General features: G+C 50.6%; 2 protein-coding genes across 11 annotated transcripts in view; one reads left to right on the top strand and one right to left on the bottom strand.

Moving 5' to 3' along the window:
* Window positions 1-10,867, bottom strand: part of C20H19orf47 (chromosome 20 C19orf47 homolog) — an 18,795-nt gene extending 7,928 nt beyond the window's left edge. For 2 of the 8 annotated variants that reach the window (XM_048330026.1, XM_048330033.1), the window contains exons 1-6: window positions 9,714-9,803; window positions 8,714-8,861; window positions 5,885-6,004; window positions 3,963-4,014; window positions 2,274-2,361; window positions 2,068-2,182 (exon numbers count right to left, since the gene is read on the bottom strand). In XM_048330026.1, the coding sequence (XP_048185983.1) occupies window positions 2,068-2,182; window positions 2,274-2,361; window positions 3,963-4,014; window positions 5,885-5,929 (300 nt within the window). In that variant the 5' untranslated portion in view covers window positions 5,930-6,004; window positions 8,714-8,861; window positions 9,714-9,803. Of the gene's footprint in view, window positions 1-2,067; window positions 2,183-2,273; window positions 2,362-3,962; window positions 4,248-5,884; window positions 6,005-8,713; window positions 8,862-9,713; window positions 9,804-10,850 lie in introns of those variants that run through there. The other 6 variants (XM_048330030.1, XM_048330028.1, XM_048330027.1 and 3 more) reach the window with 6 other exon arrangements.
* On the top strand, window positions 9,968-24,573 carry Pld3 (phospholipase D family member 3). Of its 3 annotated transcripts, none has more exons than XM_048330020.1 (12): window positions 9,968-10,101; window positions 14,604-14,693; window positions 14,801-14,875; window positions 14,972-15,114; window positions 16,240-16,423; window positions 18,216-18,336; window positions 18,419-18,546; window positions 19,450-19,650; window positions 21,261-21,400; window positions 22,822-22,987; window positions 23,834-23,933; window positions 24,047-24,573. In XM_048330020.1, the coding sequence occupies exons 2-12, from the start codon at window positions 14,667-14,669 to the stop codon at window positions 24,232-24,234; spliced, it is 1,473 nt and encodes a 490-aa protein (XP_048185977.1). In that variant the 5' UTR covers window positions 9,968-10,101; window positions 14,604-14,666; the 3' UTR covers window positions 24,235-24,573. The 3 variants fall into 3 exon arrangements, with proteins under 3 accessions (XP_048185977.1, XP_048185976.1, XP_048185978.1); XM_048330019.1 differs by lacking the exon at window positions 9,968-10,101 and adding an exon at window positions 13,950-14,046; XM_048330021.1 differs by lacking the exon at window positions 9,968-10,101 and adding an exon at window positions 13,970-14,035.

The raw sequence follows: 24,573 nt of genomic DNA, 5'->3' as shown, positions 1-24,573 counted from the left end.
TGTGAACCATCTTGCGTCTGACCAGAAGAAAGTATCTCATACCCCAAAATAAAGAGATGGTTCACGAAACATCTGAGCAGAACTTTAAAACTGTCAAGGGGCGCTGTGGCTCAAGTGGCAGAGTGCTAGCCTTGAGCAGAAAGAAGCCAGGAACAGTGCTCAGGCCCTGAGTCCAAGCCAGGACTGGCAAAAAAAAAAAAACAACCAACTGTCAAGGGGGCAGGGCGCTGGTGGCTCATGTTTGAAATCCTAGTTAGCCAGGAGGCTGAGATCTGAGGATCGTGGTTTGGAGCAAGTCCAGGCAGGAAAGTACATGAGATTTTTTTTTTTTGGTCATAGAACTTGAACCCAGGGCCTAGGCATTATCCCTGAGCTCTTTCACTCAAGGCTAGCTAGCACTCTACCGCTTTGAGCTACAGCTCTACTTCTGGTTTTCTGGTGGTTAATTGGAGGTAAGAGTCTCATAAGGAAGTAGTGAACTGTGGCTCAAGTGGTAGAGTGCTAGCCTTGAGTGAAAGAAGCCCAGGGACAGTACCCAGGCCCTAAATTCAAGCCCCAGGACTGACAAAAAAAAAAAAAAAAAGTCTCATGAACCTCCCTGCCCAGGTTGGCTTGGAACCACGATCCTCAGATCTAAGCCTCCAGAGTAGCTAGCATGACAGGCGTGAGCCACCATGGGACTCTTATCTCCAATTAACCACTAGAAAACTAGATGTGGAGCTATGGTTCAAAATAGTAGAGTGCTAACCTTGAGCACAAAAGCTCAGGGACAGTGCCCAGGCCCTGAGTTCAGGCACCACGACCAACAACAAAAAATTGTCATTGTAGCCCAGTGCTAGAGAGCTTACCCAGCAATCTCCAGGCCCTGGGTTCAGTCCCCATCCCATAAACAAGACCATCAAGATGACTGAAACACAGGAAAGGACAATGAAACTGTCACGTATTAAAAAAGACTTTGAATCATGGTTGAAAGCCAACCCAGGCAGGGAAATTTGTGCTTCTTATCTCCAATTAATTATTGGAAGTGGAGCTGTAGCTCAAGTGACAGAGTGCCAGCCTTGAGGGAAAAAGCTCATGGATAGCACTCAGGACCTGAGTTCAAGCCCCAGAAGGACCAGCACATACACACACAAAGTAATCCCAAATGTAACCATTTAAAGAACAAACAGGGCTGGGGAAGGAGCTTGGTGGTAGAGCACTTGCTTAGCATGTGTGAAGCCCTGAATTCAAGCCCCAGCATGCTTGCCACAAAAAAATTATAAAGAAAAAGCTTAAAAGGAAAAAAATAATGTTTTGTACACTGCCCTTTCCACTGAGCTAATGTCCCTCTTTGAGAAAGCCTTTACTGAGGAATCCTGTCCATATGGTAGACAGCTCAAAGCCTGTGCCTGGGCTGGAAGAAACTACTAGAAGGAATCAGGAACAGTATGGGGATAAAGCAGGGTCCTGAGTGCTCAACTCTGGAGTAAGTCTTCTGCTGGGTCCAGGGGGATCCTGAAGGTTCAGGGGTTCATGTGTGCAAAGGACAGAGACAGCACCCAAGTACTTTGCAGGTGTTTAGTGAGCATCTCTCTCCAGGTGGCACTTACTTGGCGAGCAGCTCCCTCCAGGCCACATGACTCCCTGGTAGAGACCCTAGTACCCGATGCAGGGTATGTGAACAGCCTATTTGGAGGTGTGGGGAGGTGGGTCACTATGAACAGTGGACAAGCCAGATTGGAAGGGCCAGGCCGTCACCCCAGTCCCATAACACAACTCCTGCTTGGGGTCAGAGAAGGTCAGGGAGGCAGGTGACCATCAGAATGAGGAAAATTAAGAGTCAGCAGTGATTATAATTACAGAGAACATTTCTTGAGCCCAGATTTCAGGAAGTTTGGCCTGTGCTTGTGAACTTAATACTCAAAAGCAACTTTCACGATAGACAGGCTCTCTGAACAGAGAAAATAGCCTCAGAGAGGTGAGGTGATGTGCCCAGGGCACACAGCAAATAGCTGATTGAGCCTCAGCCCCCAGGCTGGTCTGCCTTTGCTGCCTGGCCTCCTGCTGGCTCTGGCACAGGGCACCCACCTGGCGATGCACCACCTTGGCGTGTTTGAGGATGGCGATGATGTCCCCCACGACTGTCACGCCCAGTTCATTCATGATCTCCTTGTTGAGGTCCAGCAACATGCTCTTCTGGATCCTGCATGGAAGGGGAAGGTAGATGGGCCAGCTCCATCCCCCCCCCCCCCCCACCAAGCTCTCTTGTCCCTTCGTTCCTTTGTCCATCTCACCTGTTATCCACAAACATCACAGCATAATTCACAGCAGGGCCTGGGGGGATGCCGGCTTCCTTAAAGAACTGGATCCACTCAGAAGTGGCTGGGGGGAGTGGACAGAACAGGGTGCATTATTCTCTCCATTGTCCTTAGTGAGCAGCAGCAATAAAACTGCAATAGCAGTGGACCCATAACTACAAGCCCATCACAGGCCAGGCTGCAGGCTTACTCATTCTGCACACAATGGATCACCTGGGAGTCAAGTAGCCTTGCTTCCAGAGTAGCTGGAGTTACAGGTGTGCACTACCAGGCCTACCCCATGCTATTTTAGAGTATTAGAAATCTGGTATTACTTATCAGCCAACCGAGGCCCAAAGTGGAGTACAGAACACACAAGGGACCAGACAGTGTGTGGGTGGCATGGAAGGTCCAGGAGCAGAGCTGTGGCCACAACTCTCCCAAGGAGGTTTTGGACCAGCTAGCCAAAGCTGTGTTGGAGAACTGTTGTGGGACTAGAGAGGGTGAGAGACTTCTTCCTGAGCACCTCCTTCACCAGACTGAAAGAAAGAATCTCAGCTCCCCCTTTCCATTTTTCTTTTCTTTTCTATTTTTGGGAGGATGGGAGCAGAGAGGGAATTGTTTTTGTGTATGTACAGGTACTAGTCCCTCAACTCAGGCCATGGGTACTGTCCTTTAGCTGGTAGGCTGGCACTTACCACTTCAGCCACAGCTCCACTTCTAACACTGCTGGTTAATAGGAGATAAGAATCTCAAGGATTTTCCTGCCCAGGCTGGCTTTGAACTGCAATCCTCAGACCTCAGCCTTCTGAATAGCTAGGATTATAAGGGTGTGCCACCAGTGCCTCACTCAAACTTTTTTCTAAGCTACCCACTACTCTGGTCCCTAGGAAATCCAGAAATAGTTTTAAGAATCTAGGAGCTGCCAGGTGCCAATGGCTCATACCTGTAACTCACATCTGTAATCCTAGCTACTCAGGAGGCTAAGATCTGAGAATCACATTTCAAAGCCAGCCCAGGGAAGGAAAGTCTATGAGACTCTTATCTCCAATTAACCACCTGAAAACCAGACATGGCGCTGTAGTTCAAAGTGTTAGAGCACTAGCCTCAAATTAAAGAGCTCAGAGATAGCACTCAGGCCCTGAGTTCAAGTCCCACAACCAACAACAACAAAAAAAGTCTAGGAGCTGGGGACATGGTTCTAGAGGTAGACACTTTCGTAGTAATATACAAGGCCCTAGGTTCAATCTCAAATAGTACAATTAGATAGACAGATAGATAGATAGTAGATATAGCAAAGAAGAATCTAAGGATGTCACATAGCAATAAATAGTTAATATCTGTTGAGAGCTGTGCACAGACTTTACATGCCATAATCGCCTCAGACCCAACACACAGAATTATTATCTCCATTTCACAGGTGAGGAAAGCAAGGTTGAGAAGCCAGGTGGGACTCCAAGTTCTTCACGGCCAAACTAGGCAGGGAGGAGCACAGACATGGAGAAGGGGCAGAAGGACGTAGGTTGCCTGGCAGGAGGCCCCAGCCCCGCCCCTATCTTCGTCATCAGAGCACAGCTGCTCCAAAGGAGACCTGGCTCTCCCTCCCCCACCCTGCCCCTTCAGCCAACGCTGGACCTCAGCAAGGCTAGTGGGGAGAGGGGGCCCCACAGGGAAGGCTAGACTCACCCATAGTGACCGACACCATCCTCTCCCTGGCCCTGACCCTGCTCCCTGAAGCCTGGAGCAGAGAAAGAAGGGAGAGAGACCATGAGTCGCTGGGGTTGTGAGCGTGTCCTCCCTCTCCCGGTGCCTGTCTGTCTGTCTGCCTGCAGAGGAGCATTCCTGGGCTAGGGGATCAGCAACCAAGAATAGCCTGGAGCAGCTGGCAGGAGACTCTGACTTATCTCTACTGCCTGTGATGAGGTGCAGCTCCAGTCCCACATACCCCAGGGGATCTGGCTGGAACAGGAGGACAGAAAGGAGATACCCTCTGCCCTCCATGTCCACCATGTGTACTCAGCCAGCCCAGGGTGCCAGTGCCTCACACCTGTCATCCTAGCTACTCACAAAGGCTGAGAGCTGAGGATCATGGTTCAAAGTCAGCCTGGGCAGGAAAGTCTGTGAGACCCTTCTCTCCAATGAACCACTAAAAAGCTGGAAGTGGAGCTGTGGCTCAAGGGGTGGAGGGGTAGCCTTGAGCAAAAAAGCTCAGGGACAGTGTCCAGGTCCTGAGTTGAAGCTCCAAGATTGGCACCAAGAAGTAAAAATAAAAACAGACTTCCTGAGCACCTACCATGTGAAAGCACCCAGAGATCCCAAGGGTACCCCACCATGGAGCCCAGCCTGCAGGCGGGGGACGGGTGAGAGGGCAGACTGACAGCAAATAAGCCAATGCAGTGTTAGAAGCTGGCAGGATGGATTGGAGAGGGAGGCTGTGATTTTCAACATGGTAATCAAAGAAGCCCGAAAGTGACCCCTAGAGACTGCTGAAGGAGGGCAAAAGAGCAGCAGGGGGGTTTTATGGAGGAGCAGTGTTCCAGAAGGTACAGTGAGTGCAATGCCCAGAGCCAGGAGCTCATTTGGCATGTCTGAGAGACAGCGAGGAGCCCATGTATCTGGAGGCAAGTGAGCAGAGAGCAGGAGGAGGCAGGCAAGATGGGGGGCCAGGGAGGGGGGCAGAGAAGAAAGAAAACCAACTTTCATTTGGGTAAGACCAGCACATGCTAGAAAGGCCTTAGAAGCACTGTGAGAAGAATGGCAACATGCAAAGTGATGATGTGATGCTATCAGCCTGCAGGACCACCTGGCCACACTGCCCTGGCCCTCCCTCCATCTCCTTTCCCTGGCTCCTTTCTACCTGGCCCAGCCATCCGTCACTTCTACCAGGCACTCTGGGCTCTTGCCTTTTTTTTTTTTCTACTGGTCCAAGGGCTTAAACTCAGGGCCTGGACATTGTCCCTTAGCTCTTTCACTCAAGACTGGTAGAGCCACAGCTCTACTTTCAGCTTTTGGGGTGATTAACTAGATACAAGTCTCATGGACTTCTCTGCTCAGTCTGGCTTCCAACTGTGATCCTCAGATCTCGGCTTCCTGAGTAACTAGGATGACAGGCATGAGCCTCTGATTCGTAGCTCCCCAGCTCACTTTGATGACATAATGGTTACATGTAAAGGCTCTGGAACCTAACCAAAGGGCCTCTGCCACTTAATATACTGTGGCTTTGACAAGTTACTTTGCCAGTCAGGCCTCAGTGTCTCCATCTGCAAAGTGGGGTGATGCAAATGTCACTCACCCTGGATGCTTGCGATGAACGTTAAACTGGTTTCTATGTCTGAAGGCGCTGAGACCGGGCAGGGTGGACGTGGCAAGACCACTGTCATCCCCAGCCTCCCACTCCTTCCTTCCCTCTCTCCCAGAGTTGTATGTTATTGAGCCACGGTCTCACTGTATTAGCTTAGTCATGCCAGGACAGAGCTGATCACCCTGCAGATGTCTCACAGTAGCCTCATGAATGAACAAGACTGTAATTAGCTCTGTTTTCATCAATTTAAAAAAATCTGACTCAGTGAGGACCAGTCATCTGCCAAAGGTCACATCAAGCAACTGACCTTACGGGGTTTAAAAAACAAGTTCTTCCTGATCCCGAAGCCCATGGAGCAGATCCTTTCGAGTGTTTACTATGTGCCAGGAACTAAGTACACACATCTCAGTGTCTTCTCACAAAGAACCTGAGTGGGGGAAGGGAGGAGAAAAAAAGAAAAAAATGAACAAAACAGGAAAACAACACAAAACTTAAAAATAAAATAAAATACATGAGCCACCACTGGTGGCTCATGCCTGTAATCCTAGCTACTCAGGAGGCTGAGATTTGAGATCAGGATTCAAAGCCAGACCACGCAGCAAAGTCCAAGAGATTCATCTCCAACAAAATACTCAGAAAAAGCCAGAAATGGTCCTGTGGCACAAGTAGAAGAATGCTAGCTTTGAGCAAAAGCAGCTCAGGGACAGTGCCCAGGCTCTGAGTTCAAGCCCCATATATGTATATGAAAGTAGGTGGTAGGCCCAACATCACACAGCAAGTAACAGGGCCAGGACTTGAATACAAGTCAGTCCAATGGCTATGGTTAATGCTGATAAAGAGATTTCTTTTCTTTCTTTCTTCTTTTTTTTTTGTCAGCTGTGGGACTGGAATTCAGGGCCTGGGCACTATGCCTGAGCTTTTTTGTGCTCAAGGCTAGTGGCTCTACCACTTGAGGTTTTAAGTGGTTAATTGGAGATAAGAGTCTCACATCTCACAGGGGCTTTTCTGCCCAGAGTGGCTGATCTCAGCCTCCTGAGTAGCTAGGATTACAGGTGTGAGCCACCAGTGCCTCGCTGATAGAAAGCCAGGCACTGTGGTCTGATTTTGGAAGGCCTAAGGCAATAATTGCCAGAATCCTTGCTATTTCCCCCATCCCACTATGATAGAAATCTTCACTGGACTCAATTTTCTCTCCCTATTGTTTTGTCTGTGTATTATTATTATTATTATTATTATTATTATTATTATGCCAGTCCTGGGCTTGAACTTAGAGCCTGAGCACTGTCCCTGGCTTCTTTTTGCTCAAGGCTAGTACTCTACCACTTGAGCCAGAGCGCCACCTCTGGCTTTTTCTATATATGTGGTGCTGAGGAATTGAACCCAGGGCTTCATATATATGAGGCAGGCCCTCTATCACTAGGCCATATTCCCAGCCCCGATGTGTATTGTTTTTTGAGACAGGTCTCACTCTGGAACCCAGGCTGGTCTGCCTCCCAAGTGGTAGAATTACAGGTATGTGTCACCATGTTCAACTTCCTCTCTTTACCATCTTAAAAGCTCATCACCAGTACTGACTTTCTGTTTGTTTTTTTGTTTTGCCAGTCCTGGGCCTTGGACTCAGGGCCTGAGCACTGTCCCTGGCTTCTCTTTGCTCAAGGCTAGCACTCTGCCACTTGAGCCACAGCGCCGCTTCTGGCCGTTTTCTATACATGTGGTGCTGGGGAATCAAACCCAGGGCTTCATGTATGGGAAGCAAGCACTCTACCACTAGGCCATATTTCCAGCCCCCAGTACTGACTTTCTAAATAAATGAAGTTAACAAAATAACAATCTTTAAAAGGCCAGCTCTACCAGGCACCAGTGGCTCACACCTGTAATCCTAGCTACTTAGGAGGCTGAGATGTGAGGACTGGTTTGAAGCCAGCCCAGGTAGGAAAGTCCATGAGATTCATATCTCCAATAAACTAATCAGAAAAAGCTGGAAGTGGTGCTGTGTCTCGAGTAGTAGAACATTAGCCTTGAGCATAAACAGGCTCAGGTACAGCACCCAGGCCCAGAGTTCAAGCCTCAGGACTGGCAAAAAATAAAACGAGGAGGTAACAAGTAGAACAAGAAATGTACTCACTGCCTTTCATATGAATCTGTAACCCCTCTGTATCACATTTTGACAATAAAAATATTGAAAGAAAAAAATAAGGGGCTGGGAATATGGCCTAGTGGCAAGAGTGCTTGCCTCCTATACATGAGGCCCTGGGTTCAATACCTCAGCACCACATATACAGAAAATGGCCAGAAGTGGCGCTGTGGCTCAAGTGGCAGAGTGCTAGCCTTGAGCAAAAAAGAAGCCAGGGACAGTGCTCAGGCCCTGAGTTCACAGCCTAGGACTGGCCAAAAAAAAAAAAAAAAAGAAAAGAAAAGGTCAGCTCCCCCTTCACTTAATTAACATTTTCCAGATTAATGATAATTTACCAAGTATTACCACTAATCAAGATCCAAATCCTGACTAATGATTTAACATTTTCTAACCCTTGCTCTGAGTGGCTTAAACTTTTTTGGAACTCATCTCCCTCAACTATAGAGTAAGAATGATTAAGATTACTTATTCTTAAAAATATAAGAGTGCCAGGTATGGTAACACATAACTGTAATCCCAGCACTAGGATGAAATAAACAGTAGGATCTCAAGTTCAAGTCCAGCCTGGGTTCCATATCAGAAGACCCTGTCCCGCAAAAAAGGAATTAAATAACTTCAATGCCCTTAGAACAATATTCAGCAAGTGGTAAGTATGCACTTAATTAAATAAATCTTGAGCTGAGCACCGGTGGCTCATGTGTATAATCCTAAACTACTCAGGATGCTGAGATTTGAGCATTACAGCTCAAAGCCAGCTTAGGCAGAAAAAGTCCGGTAGACTCTTATCTCCAATTAGCCAACAAAAAGCCAGAAGTGGAGGTGTTGCTCAGTAGTAGAGCAACAGCCTTAAGTGGAAAAAGCTCAGGGACAGCACTCAGGCCATGAGTTCAAGCCCCAAGACCAGCTCAAGCCCCAAGACCAGCACGCACACACCAATTCATGGGGTCTCTGAGATCTGACAACATATCATCAAATAGTATTAATCATTTGCTTTTCAGTTACCTTTCATTGACTGATTATAATTGAATGGGCTATTCTATTTCCATTCTATTTCAGGTTAAGTTTTCCTTCTTCTTATGGAAAGCAAAGTATCCCATTAAGATGGCAAAGCAATTTTTCCTTGTCCAATACAGGAATATTCACCAGTCATCTTTGAGAAAAAGAAAAAAAAAAAACTAGTAGGACCCCACAAATGTGGCCAAGGGGTAAGTAAGCAGGAAGTTGATTTGCCCCAGGATCAGTTTTATGTTTCCTATGGCCATCTCTGAGTTTTCTCCCTTCTACTTTTTGGGGGGATTTTTAGCTACACCATTGACTTTCAGAACTTGGGGAGGGGGGCGCTGTCCCTAAGCTTTTTTCTTTTTTTCCCCTCAAGACTAATGCTCTACCACTTGAGCCACAGCTCCGCTTCTGGCTTTTTGTGGTTAATTGGAAGTAAGAGTCATATGGACTTTTCTGCTCTGGCTGGCTTCGAATTGCGCGACCCTCAGATCTCAGCATCCTGGATAGCTAGGATTACAGGCTTAAGCGACCAGTGCCTGTCAGAACTATTATTATAGTCCCAAACCTACCTATCTTTTACTATGCTTAAAAAAACACAACAACCCAACAACTCAGAATCCACCCAATAAATCTGTGCTACTGGGACCATCAGCCCTCCCAGCAAAGGCGGGGAAACTGAGGCTCAGCGAGGGAAAGGCAGGGGACCCGTGGCCACACAACGGGGCTACAACTTGGAACTCAAATCCACCGGCCTACAAACCCAAGGCCCCTTCCCGCGCCTCAGGGCCTATGGTAAACAACATAGTGACGACGTGGTCACCCACGAAGCGAGGGCTACCGTCGGATTCTGACACCCCTTTTTCCAGGGGAGGAAACTGAGGCGCAAGGAAAGAAAGCGCTACGAGCCTGGACCGTGGCTATGGGGTCCCGGACGCCCTCCGTCCCCCCATCCCACCCAGCCCAGTCCCTCCTCTCCCGGTCCGCGCCTCATGTGGCTCACCCAGCCCAGTAGCACCGACTCGCGCCGCCCGCCCTCCAGACCGTACCAACTGTCAGATGCCTCTTTTCCCTCCTCCCGCCCCGGAAGTGCCGCCCGGCACCGGAAGTCACTCTGAGCTCCGGCGAACGCCCTAGCCTTCCGGTCAGCCACCAACCAGCGAGAGGATACCACGTGACTGCGTGCAGACTTCCGAGGCGCCCCCCACCCCCCACCCCGCGTGCGCTGACGGCGGAGAAGCGGCCAATGAGGAGGGCGCAGGCCTAGGCCACGCCCCCTGGCCGTCGGAGTTGGAGTGCGCACGCGCACAGGTGGGCTGGGGAGGTGGGGCTCCAGCCTGGAAGGTTGCGTGCGTACTGGCTGGGTCCTGAGGGGCCGACGTGAAGTACAGGTACGGTGCGATGTGAGGGTGCGATGCCTCCGCTCCCACCCTTGCGTCACCCCTCGCTTGCAATGCATCCCCCTTCTTATGTCGTCCTCCATCCTTTCCTTCGCCCACTCCTCTTATAGATCGTAGCCCATGTGAATCGTCAGTACTCTCCTCCTGTGCTCATCGCCTTCCCTCCGTCGTCATCAGCCGTTTTAGTTCGTGTTCGTTCCCCTTAAGCCCTCACAGGTGCGCAGTCGCCTCCTTTTTAAGTTGTCATCAACTCAGGCCTCCCGCCCCTCCCCTCTTTCGTTGCCATTTCTGCTTCGTGAAACCCTCTCTTGTAAATCTTTCTCTCCCCCCTCCTCCGCCCCCTCTTCTGTTCCCATCGCTCCTCCGACTTGTGTGTGTGTTTAAGGCCAAGTCTCGCCCTCAAGTCCCCGCTAAGCCTCAAACTCCCGATCCTCCAGCCTCAGCTTCCAGAGTGCTGAGGTTACAGGTGACCCTACTCCTCTCATCCCTCGCTGTGTTCGTTGCCCTCTTATAGCCCCCGTTCTTCCCATCCTGCGACAGTCACGACAGTCATCCTGCCTCCTCCACCCAGCTTTCCCCTTAGGAAGATACCCGCCTTATAGTCTATCATTTATTTCCCTTCTCCCACCATAACTCCATACTGGAGCCATTACTTGAGGTGCACCTAGAATCTCAGCCCTTCCCTAAACCTCCGGGGAAACCTTGAGCATCTAATTAAATCCCAACCCCAGCGTCCTCACGTGTAAATTGCACAGGAGGACGCCCACGTCAGGGGAGGCGTGTGGCGAATCTGGACACATCTGTGTCCTGCTGTCGTGCCCGGTTAGCTGCGTGCATGTCCCCTTCCCCCATCCAATCTCCTCTACTCCCTTTGTCAGCTGACTGCCATTGCTCACCACCCCCACCCACGGGAGCCATTCCGTTCCCATGGTGTCATCCCCTCTTCCACAGCAGTCACACCACCCCACACACCACAATCTCCACACTATCTTCAAAATCTCCCCCTCCCTTGATCACCACATCAGAGGGGTCCAGCAGCCATCTCAAACCTTGCTTCTGTGAATACATAATCTTCATTTCAGTGACAGCCCAGAGATATCTCTGGGACTGGAGAAGGGATAGGGAGGCAACGATGGCTGTGAGACCCAGAGGAGATGCCTGTAGTGTGTTGGGAGATCCAGGAGGGTTTCCTGGAGGAGATGGTATGTATGCTGAGCGGGATACAAAGTGTAGAGGGGCTATAGGGAAGGTGTGCTGGGCAGGAGAAGCCACAGAGAGTGATTTAGTGATGAATATGTGGTTTCAGTTCAAGGAACTGAAAGATATTCAATAAGGCTTGGGGTGGCTAAAAAAAAAAAAGTGAAAGAGGTTAAGGGGAGAAGCTCACTCAAGGCCCTGGAAGTGAGGAGGAACTATGATTTTTTTTTCTAGGAATACCAAGGAACTTTTGAGCAGGGGAGGAACCAGTCAGAAGTAGATAGAGGGGAGATGGGAAAGTTACGTGAAAGCTGGGATGGGGTGGCCACCCAGGCTGACACCTGCAGGTAGCTTTCAAATGGAGACCCAGAGGCAGAACAAATGTAGGAGATAGAGTGAGAATGGGAGTAAGTGACAGGAATGGAAGGGGGAAGGCGGAACTGAAGCTATCATGGCCAGCAAGGGTCCATACGGCCTGTCCAAGTCAGTACCTATGGGACATGGTTAGAAGTTTAGGTGTTCTGCTGGGCTCTGGGGGCTCACACCTGTCATCCTAGTTACTCAGGAGGCTGAGGTCTGAGGATTGCAGTTCAAAGCCAGCTGTGGCAGAAAAGTCCCCGTGAGACTCATCTCCAATAAACTACTCAAAAAAGCTGGAAGTAGTGCTGTAGCTCACTCAAGGCTAGCCTTGAGCACAGAGAGGCTCAGGGACAGTGCCCAGGCCCAGAGTTCAAGCCCCAGGACTGGCGAAGAAGAAGAGGTGGTGAGGTGGAGGAGGAGGAGGAGGAGGAGGAGAATTAGTAGAATTAGTTTAGGTGTTCTGAGGACAATGGCAACCCCAGAAGGGTACTGAGCAGGGTAACTGGGGAATAATCATTCTATGGGCTGGAAGGGGTGTCTTACATGGTCAAGGTGTGCCCCAAATCCAAGAGGAAGTAGAACAGGAGGATCAGCCTCCTGTTGGTGCTGGAGTCTCACCAAGGGCTTAGGGTCCCTGGAGTGCTCCCAGCTGCCCTGACTACTCCAGTTGTACCCAGTCCTTTGCCCTTTATTGCCAGATCTGGGGCTGGAGTTGTGGAGCCATATTCCTTCTGCAGCTCTGGCCACTAGCCTCTGGAGGCTGGGATCTAGGGGGGCCAAGTCTCATTATATTTTGTATAGAAACTATGTGCATTTAGGGGCCCAGGAGTACATGCCTGTAATCCCAGCTGCTCTAGAGGCAGAGGCAAGAGGCCATCCAGACAAAAAGCACAAGACCCAGGGGACCAATAGGAATATGGTGGAAGGGGTGAATTTGTTTAAAGCTCATTGTGTGCACATGCAGAAATATCGCAATGGACCCCTCATACTACAAATGTAGACTAATTAAATAATAAAATAGTGTTCTAAAAAAATCACATACAAAAAAAAAAGACCCTATTTTTAAAAAAAAGAGTCTGGGCACCAGTGAATCACCAGTGACTCACTCAGAAGCCTGAGATCTGAGGATTGCAGTTCAAAGCCAGCCCAGGCAGGAAAGTCTGTGAGACTCTCATCTCCGATGAACCACCAGGAAACTGGAAGTGATGCCGTGGTTCAGAATGGTAGAGTGCTAGCCTTGAGCAAAAGAGCTTAGGGACAGCGCTCAGGCCCTGAGTTCAAGCCCCACAGCCAAAAAAAATTTTTTTAAATAAAAAAGGCTAGGGCATAGCTCAAGTAGTAGAGCATTTACTAGAGGATATATAGTACACAGTGTCTCAATGTACAAAAACACACACAAAAGGATAGCCTGGGCTATACAGTGAAACCCTCACTAACCAAAAACCATCTAGAATCTTGAGATGAGGTTAACCTGAATTACTTTATTAAGCCTTAAACCCAAAGACAGGTGTCCTTATAAGGAATAGATACCACAGAGAAGGCAGACATTGGAGTGACCTGCCTACAAGCCAATAAACCTGAAGAAACCAAAAGTTATTTATTATAGTACACACACAAACACATATATGTATGTACACACATGTATATACATCCATATTCAGGCTCAAAGCCTGAATAGCAAGGTGCTGTCTCACAAAAATGAGAGAGATAAAATGAGAGAATCTTCTGTACTTATTTCCCTCCCTAGTGGTGGCTTTAAATCCTGCTTGGAGAAATGGGATCCAGAAGTCTGGGTCTCAAAAAATTGTTTTTTGTTTTAATCCTTATCAAAACAGCAGCTTCCATAAATTTTAAAAAATCAAATACTGTAATCCAGACAGAAAATCCACCAGCTTTCTCCTTTTGCTATAAATTTCACCCACTTCATCTCTAGACTATTCAACTTTGATCTCCTCTTTCCATTTTATTTATAAGCTTTTTCATGAGTACTTTTGTGTATTTTTTAACTAGATGATGCAAGAAAAAAAACAACATTAATAGAGTTTGTTGGGGTTCCTTTATTTATTTTACCCTGCAGTAACCTCCCTGCCCCTCACGGCCTGGGAGGTTTGTCAAACCCTATCTCCCAGTTACACAGACCTCCTCCTCCTCCCCTCCCCGTCCCCGCCCAGGTGGGCGGGCCTTATCCGGAGGCCCCGCCCCCGTTGCCTGGCTGCAGTGGAGCCTCGCGCGCACGTACTGCGCAGGCACCCCGCTGCAGTGAGTGGGCGTGGTCCGTGAAGTCACGCCCCTCCTCCCGCCCCCTCCTGCCCAGCCTGTTGGGGCAGAAGCTGGGGCCCCGCGGAGGTAGCTGCGAGCCGCCTGCAGACTAAGATCCAGGTCTTTCAAGGGGAGAGAAGGGAAAGGAAAACGAGGGTGGGGGGGACCGCATGGAGGGGAAGGCCCCTGATGGGCCTGAGGCTGGGGGACCTGCGCTGTTAGGTCTGGTGGGTACGGGAAAGTGAGGTCAGAAATGTCATCCGGAAAAAGCTTCCCAGGACTGGAGGAAAAAACCAAAAAGGCAACCCAGGGCAAAGCTCTCCATTGACTTCCTCCAGGGGAATCTTTAGGGGTGGGATCTCTATTAGAGCTCAGATAAGGCTAAAGAAGGGGTGCTGAGAGGTGGCGTGTGGGAGGTGGGGGGGCGGTGATACACAGTATGACAGGCAGAAGCATTGAATCTTTGGAGGATTTCGAAATCCCTGCTGACCAGCTACCATCTAGCTTCCCCCTTTTGGGGGTGGGGGGGATGACTGCCAAGGGTCTCGTGATCATGGACAATGATCACTGCCCAAGACTAAATCTGCCTTCTGTGTGATATCCCCTTGAAAACCTATTGACAGCCCCATTTGGTGCTTGCTTTTTTTTTCTTCCCTCTCCTTCCCCCATCTTCCCAGCTTGGAGACCCTGACATACCTGTTTGGGCTCTGCAGACCCTGCACCCACAGCTATCAGGCAACATGAAGCCTAAACTAATGTATCAGGAGGTAGGTGAACAGGGTCACCAGTGGGGAGGGTCCAGGTGCAGTGGAGGGCAGGAGACCCACAGACTTGCCCTGTCACCCCCCTACCATTCCCTGTCCCCGTCCTCCAGCTGAAGGTGCCTGCTGAAGAGTCTGCAATTGAGCTGCACCTGAATGAGATCGAGGCCTGGAAGGCAGCAGAGAAGGTAAAAAACGTAACCTTATTAACCCTTGATGTGTCTCGGGATGCTTGGGTTGTGGGTCTTGGGCAAGCTGATCGCCTCCTTTTCTCCTCCCCACAGAAAGCCCGCTGGGTCCTGCTGGTCCTTATCTTGGCCGTGGTGGGCTTCGGTGCCCTGATGACTCAGCTGTTCCTTTGGGAATATGGGGACATGCATCTCTTTGGGCCCAACCAGCGCCCAGCCCCCTGCTATGACCCCTGCGAGTAAGTGGGAGGGGTGGCAGAGGGGATGGGACAGGAGGAAGAAGGGGGAAGGGGCCTTGACAGACCAGGTACACGTAAACCCACCCAGCCCCACCCAGTGCAAAGGGGTGATTGGTGATGCAGATGTCCGAGTGCGCACACACATCCGCCCCCTTCTCCCCACACACACCGTTTCCATGACAGCCACAGCGTCATCTTTTATGCAGGCCTGGGAACAAATAGACATGAAAACGCATAGCATTTTCTCTTTCTCTTCTTCTTCTTTTTTTTTTTTTTTGGCACTGTCTCTGAGCTGTGTATGTGTGTGTGCACGTGTGTGTGCACACTCAAGGACAGCACATTGTCACATGAGCCACACCTCTACTTCCAGCTTTTTGTTTTTGTTTTTGTCAGTTGAGGGGCTTGGACTCAGGGCCTGGGTGCTGTCCCTGAGGTCTTTTTGCTCAAGGTTAGTGCTCTCCCACTTTGAGCCACAGCTCCACTTTCAGTTTTCTGGTGGTTCATTGGAAATAAAAGTCTCACAGAGAGCCAGGGGCCAGTGGCTCATGCCTGTCATCCTAGCTATTCAGGAGGCTGAGATCTGATGATCATGGTTCCAAGCCAGCTGGGTCAGAAACATCCCTGAGATTCTTACCTATCATTAATCACAAAAGAAGCTACAAGTGGAGCTGTGGCTCCGTGTGGCTCCGTGGTAGAATACTAGCATTGAGCAAAAGGAGGTCAGGGACAGCACCCAGACCCTGAGTTCAAGTCCCAGGACTAGCGCACACACACACACACACACACACACACACACACACACACCAATCTCATGGACTTTCCTGCCCAAGATGGCTTTGAACCACGACCCTCAGATCTCAGCCTCCTGAGTAGCTAGGATGATAGGCATGAGCCACCCTCACTGAGCATGCATAGTGATTTCCAGTCCCATCACCGGATTCACACACACACACGTGCGTGCACACAGAGCCACACACAACCTTCCCCATCACCTCCTAGACACATTGGAGACCCACAAGAGTCCTGAGTAGACACACAAATACATACAACCTCCTAGCCCTTTACCTCCTGCCCCCTGCAGCTGATGTTGCCCCGCTTATCTTCCATTCCCCACCCCCTCCCCAGAGCAGTGCTGGTGGAGAGCATTCCGGAGGGCCTGGACTTCCCCAATACCACCACCAGCAACCCCTCCACTAGCCAGGCCTGGCTGGGTCTGCTCGCCGGGGCTCACAGCAGCCTGGACATCGCCTCTTTCTACTGGACCCTCACCAACAATGACACCCACACTCAGGAGCCTTCTGCTCAGCAGGTACCCCTCAGTCTGGGCCCTGGGGAGCATCGGGGGTGGGGTGGGAAGTGACAGTGGGGGGACAGATGAAAGGTTCTCCACACACACACACACAGCCCTGGCGACATGTAGACGTGTCTCCCAGGTATTCAGAGGCAGCCGTCTAGACTGAAGGTATTTTTCAAAATCATCTAGAGGCCTCTGAATGTCAGACTGTGGGTTTGGTTACAAGGGAATTAGGCTGGCAGATGTCATTTGCTCCAGTGACCCTGACCCCATCCCACGAAGACATGGGAGAGCAGACAGGTTGTCACTCACTCCCAGCCATGAGCAAGGCTGCCAGCTTTCCAGCAGTGCCCCCTTAGACAGGTCAACACCTTGGCTTCAGTGTCCTTGGTCCAAAATGCCCGGCTGCCCTGTAAGGCTCATGTCAGGATGGAAGAGCCAAAACCATGCCCCATACAGAATCAGCCAGGTGTGATGATGGTGCTGCCTGTAATCCCAGCACTTGGGAGGATGGGGTAAGGGGATGGAGTTTGGACTGTATGGTGATACTTTGTCTCAGAATACCACCAAAGAAACAAAATAACTCCCAGAAGCCCCCACTTCCTGCAGTCTCCCATCAAAGTGGATCTCTGCAACAGGTCTGTCCTATCATCCTAGCTACTCAGGAGGCTGAGATCAGGATCATGGTGTGAAGCCAGCCTGGACAGGGAAGTCCATGAGACTCATTGGAGAATGAACCAATAAAAAGCCAGAACTGGAGCTGTTTCACAAGTGGTAGAATACTACTAGCCTTGAGCAAAAAAAAAGTGCAGGGACAGTGGCCAGGCCCTGAGTTCAAGCCCCAGGACCAACACACAAAAAGAGCAAGCATCAAACAAAAAGACACCAAAGCCTGGGCTCAGATCCTGTTCCACCTCTGAGGGTTGGAATTAGCCCTGCCTCGTAGCCTCCTAGCAGCTCACTGATTTCAAACATGAAAGGACTAGTTCAAGGCAGGGCACACAGTAAATACCAGCTGATCTTTGGCTGTGGTTTTATTATTGGTATCCTGCTACCCCATACCTTCCCTGTGCCTCCAGCCCTGCTTTTTGCTGATTCTAGGGAACTTTTTCGCCTAGGCTGGCCTCAAACTGTGATCCTCCTGATCTAGTCTTCCTGAGTAGCTAAGATTATAGACAGGAACCACTGGTACTTGGCCTGTTTCTTCCTCTTCTTCTTCTTCTTCTTCTTCTTCTTCTTCTTCTTCTTCTTCTTCTTCTTCTTCTTCTTCTTCTTCTTCTTCTTCCTCCTCCTCCTCCTCCTCCTCCTCCTCCTCCTCCTCCTCCTCCTCCTCCTCCTCCTCTTCCTCCTCCTCCTCTTCTTCTCCTTCTTCCTTCTTCCTCCTCATCTTCTTCTTCTTCTTCTTCTTCCTCCTCCTCCTCCTCCTCCTCTTCCTCCTCTTCTTCTTCTTCTTCTTCTTTTCCCATCAGTCATAGGGCTTGAACTCCTAGGTACTGTCCCAGAGATTTTGTACTTAAAGCTAGTACTCTAGGACTTTGAACCAGAGCTCTACTTGTGGTTTTCTGGTGGTTCATTGGAGATAAGAGCCTCACAGAGACTTTTCTTCCCAGCCTGTCTTCAAACCTTGATCCTCAGATCTCAGGCTCCTGAGTAGCTAGGATGACAGGCGTGAGCCATTGGCGCCTGGCCTTGTTTATTCTTAATCATATCTCAATGCCAAATCCAGCCCCATAGAAGTAACTCAAGAGTGGAGGAAGGTTGACATACTGGCTGGCACAGCCCAAGAGAATGTATTTCTCTCCCACAGGGCGAGGAGGTCTTCCGGCAGCTCCAGGCCCTGGCACCTCGGGGTGTGAAGGTCCGTATCGCGGTGAGCAAGCCCAATGGGCCTCAGTCACCAGCGGACCTGCAAGCCCTGCTACAGAGCGGTGAGCTAGGAACACAAACGGTGGCAGGCCTGGGGAGGGGCCTCCAAGCCGGCTCCCTGACCCTTGTCACTGTTGGCCTCAGGTGCCCAGGTACGCATGGTGGACATGCAGAAGCTGACCCATGGTGTCCTGCATACCAAGTTCTGGGTGGTGGACCAGACCCATTTCTACCTGGGCAGTGCCAACATGGACTGGCGCTCCCTGACCCAGGTGAGCCCTCACCTGCCCAGCTTTCCTCCCAGTACATCTGTCTACTGTCCATACTCCCCACTTTCAGCTCTAGCTTGAGGCTCCCTCAATTCCTGATGAAAGCTACCCATAAGAAACAGGGCATTGAAGGCTGGGAATATGGCCTAGTGGCAAGAGTGCTTGCCTCGTATACATGAAGCCCTGGGTTCAAGTCCCCAGCACCTCATACACAGAAAATGGCCAGAAGTGGTGCTGTGGCTCAAGTGGTAGAGTGCTAGCCTTGAGCAAAAAGAAGCCAGGGACAGTGCTCAGGCCCTGAGTCTAAGCCCCAGAACTGGCAAAGAAAAAAAAAAAGAAAAGAAAAAGGGCATTGAAAACCCTGTCCATCCATTTGGTCTTTGCTACACATTTCCTGTGCACCTGTTTCTAAACCCTTCTCTACCCTGGGGGATGCTGGGAATGTGGCAGACATCATGAACTTGTACTTCAGTTTGGTAGCCTGGCCTAGAACCAGGCAGTGACAGCTCAGAGGCCTCTCAGTTGGGGGTAGATGGAGAGGAGCAGGTGGAGGGGTTGGGTGGGATGGAGAGACACAGGCAGAGCATCTAGGACAGGAAAGACCTGATAGAATGGTGATTGAGAGCCTCGGAGGGATGGGAAGGATACGTAGTCTGAGCAGGCCAAGGAGGCTTCCAGGAGGAGGACAGACATTTGATGGAGCAGGATGTTGGGATAGAAGCAAGAGCTTATGTGAACCTTCATGAAAGCTGAATCATGGGTCAAGTTCATGCCTGTGAATTTGAAATGAAGATCTAGAATGTTATCCATGCAGGGTAAAGATGTGGTGGAGACCGAGGGATGGAGGGGAGGGAGAGGAGGCTGGAGCCTTCCTTGTCCCCAGGCTAAGTACTGCTCCTCCCATAGGTCAAGGAGCTGGGTGTGGTCATGTACAACTGCAGCTGCCTGGCTCAAGACCTGACCAAAATCTTTGAGGCCTACTGGTTCCTGGGCCAGGCCGGCAGCTCCATTCCGTCCACCTGGCCCCAGTCCTATGACACCCACTACAATCAAGAAACACCCATGGAGATCTGCCTCAATGGCACCCCTGCTCTGGCCTATCTGGCGGTAAGTCTGGGAAAAGCAGGATCTGCCCTGCCCCCAGCCACTCACTACCTGTCACAGCCTCCATTGTGGCCCTACCTGGTCCTGGCGTTCTGCTTGGTCGGGGGCCTGGGCAGAGGTTCAGTCTCCTTTGGCCTCTGTTGTTGTTGTCAGTCATGGGGCTTGAACTCAGGGCCTGGGTGCTGTCCTTGAGCTTTTTCACTCAAGGCTAGCACTCTACCACTTGGAGCTACAACGCCACCTCTGGTTTTCTAATGGTTCGTTGGAGATAAGAGTCTCACAGACTTTCCTGCCTGAGCCCACTTTGAACCATGATCCTCAGATCTCAGCCTCCTGAGTAGCTAGGATGACAGGCGTGAGCCGCCAAGTGCCTTGCTGGCCTCTGTTTATCTAGAAAATGGGTGCCACATATTTTCCAACCTCTGGGCATAGTCCACACTGAACCTTTGCTGTTGTCTGGTGCAGTCACCAAGAGCTGGCTCTTTCCATTTAAATTAGGACTGGAGGGGCTGGGAATATGGTCTAGTGGTAGAGTGCTTGCCTCACATACATGAAGCCCTGGGTTCGATTCCTTAGCACCACATATATAGAGAAAGCCAGAAGTGCCACTGTGGCTCAAGTGGTAGAGTACTAGCCTTGAGCAAAAAAGCCAGGGACAGTGCTCAGGCCCCGAGTCCAAGCCCCAGGACTGGCAAAAAAGAAAAAAAGGAGTGGAGGCATGGCTCAATAAGTAAAGTACCTTGCTCAGAGTATGCAAGGCTCTCTGAATTCAATCCCCAATACTACTGAAAGAAAAAAAAAACATATTCATTAAAATTAAAATGATGTACAATCTGCATGTGACAAGTGGCTACTATGATGGGCAGTGCAGAGAGAACCTTTCTATCAGTCCAGAAATTTCTGTCAGGCAGTACTGACTACCTTTTTTTTTTTTTTTTTTGAGACCAGGTTTTGATATATATAACCCAGGCTGGCTTCAAACTCAAAGTCTTCCTGCTTCAACCTCCCAACTGTTGGGATGACAGGCATGTACTACTATGCCTGTTCCCTTAGCTTATTTGCTCCAGGTTGACACTTTACCACTTGAGCCACAGCTCTGCTTCCAGCTTTTTGTTAGTTATTGGAGTTAAGAGTCTCACTTTCCTGCCCAGGCTGGAATAGAGCTGCAATCCTCAGATCTCAGCCTCCTGGGTAGCTAGGATTACAGGTGTGAGCCACTGGTACCTAGCACAGTTTGTATTTTAAAACTAATTTCCAAGTGATGTTGATGCTGAATCAGGAACCACTCAGAGCATAAGTTCTGGAACCAGGTAGCCTGGGTGCAACTCTTGGCTCCATCGACCAGCTGTGTGACCTTAGGCAAGTCTCTTTCCCACTCTGAGCCTGTTTCTTGACATAGTGATTGACCCAAGGGGCCTGGTTCATGGGGAACTAGCCACACTCAGGGGCTATTATGACTATACCTCTGTTTCATTTTGTTTTCGATTCAAGATTGGGACTTGAACTCAGGACCTGATACTTTCTCTCATTGGCTGTCTGCCACTGAGCCATGCCTTCAACCCCTGAGCACGCCTCTAGCAGGACATTTTCTGTGATTCTCTTCTCATCCTCAGAGTGCACCCCCACCTCTGTGTCCAAGTAGCCGCACCCCAGACCTGAAGGCCCTGCTCAACGTGGTGGACAGTGCCCGGAGCTTCATCTACATCGCGGTCATGAACTATCTGCCCACTATGGAGTTCTCTCACCCTCGCAGGTGCCGCTGGGCATAGGCAGGGGCTGGGGAGAGGGAGTGACAGAGCCTAGAGAGCAGGCGGGCACTGAGACGAGAGCACAGGTACAGACAGGGAGGCGGAAGTGACAAACACACCACCAGATGACCAAGACAGGAACTGGATGGGGTGGGGTGAGGAAAACAAAGGAACTGGGGAGCTAGAGGCCTGAGCCCGAGGGTGTCGAATTTGGGGTTTGGGACAGCAGAAAGCATGGTGTGGAAGCTGGGTGTGGTGACACACTCGTGTAATCCCGGCACTCCGGAGGCTGAGATGGGAAGTTCAAGGGCAGTTTGAATGACATAGCAAGATTCTACCTTAAAAAAAAAAGTCACAACTCTGGGGGAGAGTGCTTATCTAGCATTTGCAAGGCCTTAAGTTCAGAGAGGGAGGGAGAGGGAGGGAGGAGTGAGAGAGAGAGAGAGAGAGAGAGAGAGAGATAATACACATGCATATAAGTACAAGCCCAGACTGAAAATGGATGTAGGAAGTAGCTACGAATACTAGGGTTGCACCAGGTACTGATAGATCACGCCTCTCATCCTAGCTACTCAGGAGGCTGAGATCTGAGGATCAGGGTTCAAAGCCTAGGCAGGCAGGCAGGAAGGAAGCCCATGAGACTTATCTCCAATTAACCACCAAAAAAGCCAGAAGTAGAGCTGTGGCTCATGTGCCAGCCTTGAGCAAAAAAGTTCAGGGACAGCACCCAGCCCCTAAGTTCAAGCCCCAGAACGTGTGAGATTTTTTTTTTTTTTTTTTTTTTTGCCAGTCCTGGGCCTTGGACTCAGGGCCTGAGCACTGTCCCTGGCTTCTTTTTACTCAAGGCTAGCACTCTGCCACTTGAGCCACAGCGCCCCTTCTGGCCATTTTCTATATATGTGGTGCTGGGGAATCGAACCCAGGGCTTCATGTATACAAGGCAAGCGCTCTTGCCAGTAGGCCACATTCCCAGCCCCAGAGCCCCAGAACTTGTGTGTGCACGTGTGTGCACGTACACACACACACACACACACACACACACACACACACACACACGGTAGGGAGATTTTCATATCATCTCAAAACTCAGAGAATGGGTCAGGAGCATTTTGAGCTTGAGGACAGCCTCAAACCACTACAGAGTGATAGACCCTATCTCAAACAAAATGAAGGGATGGTTTGGCTGGGGAGGGGATGTTGGAGGAGGCTGTGTGGGTTGAGTAGATAAGATGATGAGGGACAGGGTTTTGCAAGTCAGGAACAGGGGATGAGGGCTCAAAGGAAACAGGAACAGGCTAGGAGCCAGCCATGAGTGCAGTAAAGGTTTACGGATGCTCTTGGAAGCCAACACAGGGCCCAGCCCTGTGTCCCCAAAGCTGAAGATGAAGGCTATGGGTAAGGCTGCCTTCCTCATCCCTGTCCCCAGGTTCTGGCCCACCATCGATGACGGGCTGCGCCGGGCAGCCTACGAGCGGGGTGTCAAGGTGCGCCTGCTCATCAGCTGCTGGGGACACTCTGAGCCGTCCATGCGGTCCTTCCTGCTCTCCCTGGCTGCCCTGAGGGACAACCACACCCACTCTGACATCCAAGTGGTAAGTGCCTGCCCATACTAGCCTTGGCACTGACAGGCACCAGGTAGAGACATGGGCAGAGGATCAGGGATCAATTAGAGACAGGGGCAGAGGGTTGGGACAAGATGGAGACACAGGCCAGGCACTGGTGGCTCATGCCTGTTATCCTAGCTACTTAGGCTGAGATCTAAGGACCAAGGCTTGAAGCCAGCCTAGGCAGGAAAGCCTGTGAGACTCCTATCTCCAATGAACCACCGGAAAACCAGAAATGGTACTGTGGCTCAAAGTGGTAGAGGAGCACTAGCATGGAGTGAAAAAGCTCAGGGACAGCACCCAGGTCCTGAGTTCAAGCCCCACAATTGACAAATTTAAAAAAAGAAAAAAAGATGGACACAGGCAGAGGATGGGGGACAGGATGGAGACATGGGCAAGAGGATGGGGGACCGGGTGGAGACACCAGCAGGGGCAGCAGCACCGGGACCACTTGCATACCACTCTCTAATCCTAGGGCTTTTTTTTTTTTTTTTTTGGTCAGTCATGGGTCTTGAACTCAGGACCTGGGACGCGGTCCCTGAGTTCTTTTGCTCAAGACTAGCACTTTACTTTGAGCCCCAAAGCTACTTCCCATTTTTGAGTGATTCATTGGAGATTAGAGTCTCATGGGGACAAAGCCCAGTTTGGCTTTGAACCTTGATCCTCAGATCTCAGCCTCCTGAGTAGCTAGGATGACAGGCGTGAGCCTCTAGTACCCAGCTTTCCTGGGGCTCTTCTGACCTCCTCCACACACACACACCTGTATCTCACCTCCTTGCTATACTGCCTTTAACTCCCCTTCCCTCCCCATCCTCCTCCTCCTCTCCCTGGCAGAAACTCTTCGTGGTCCCTGCGGATGAGGCCCAGGCCCGCATCCCTTATGCCCGTGTGAATCACAACAAATACATGGTGACCGAACGTGCGGCCTACATCGGTGAGTGTAGGAGCACCATGGTGGCAGGGGGGTGGTTAGAAGAAGAAAGGAGGGTGCAGGTGCCAGCGCCTGAATACCCCATGGGACCTTTACTCTCTACACCATATCCAAAGGAACCTCCAACTGGTCGGGCAGCTACTTCACAGACACTGCAGGAACCTCCCTGCTTGTGACCCAGAATGGGCACGGTGGCCTGAGAAGCCAGCTGGAGGCCATCTTCCTGAGGGACTGGGACTCTCCCTACAGCCACGACCTGGATGCCTCGGCTGACAGCGTGGGCAACGCCTGTCGCCTGCTCTGAGGCCCAGTCCAGTGGACAGGCCAAGGCCTTTGAGCCCCCCACCAACCCCCCCTCGCCACCCCATGATCCCGGAAAACCCAGACTCTGGTTCCCATCCCCATCCTCGTGTCCCTGCTTTCTATCGACTCCCCTATTGTGGCTCCACAGGCTCTCCCCTGTGCTCCTGCCTCTACCTCTGTCCCTCACCAGCCTGATACTGTGGCCCCTGGGGCCTAGCAGGGCTGAGGGAGGGAACCCCCAAAGAAGTGGGGGGTGCATGCTGGGCCCAGACCCCTAGGCTATCCCTCCTTTCTAGGGCAAAGAGGGCCCAAGATTATAATAAGTAAATAATTGTCTGTA

Source organism: Perognathus longimembris, chromosome 20 (genome assembly GCF_023159225.1).
Source record: "Perognathus longimembris pacificus isolate PPM17 chromosome 20, ASM2315922v1, whole genome shotgun sequence".
NCBI lineage: Eukaryota > Metazoa > Chordata > Mammalia > Rodentia > Heteromyidae > Perognathus > Perognathus longimembris.
The sequence above is the reverse complement of the archived record's forward strand: the minus strand, read 5'-3'. Positions and strand labels throughout refer to the sequence as shown.

What these genes read in the sequence shown, in the direction of transcription:
- Pld3 (XM_048330020.1), top strand. Translation starts at nt 14,667, where the DNA reads ATGAAGCCTAAACTAATGTATCAGGAG. An exon ending in CCCTGCTATGACCCCTGCGA is followed by an intron (nt 15,115 to 16,239) that starts GTAAGTGGGAGG and finishes CCCCCTCCCCAG; the next exon opens with AGCAGTGCTGGTGGAGAGCA. An exon ending in CCCACTCTGACATCCAAGTG is followed by an intron (nt 22,988 to 23,833) that starts GTAAGTGCCTGC and finishes TCTCCCTGGCAG; the next exon opens with AAACTCTTCGTGGTCCCTGC.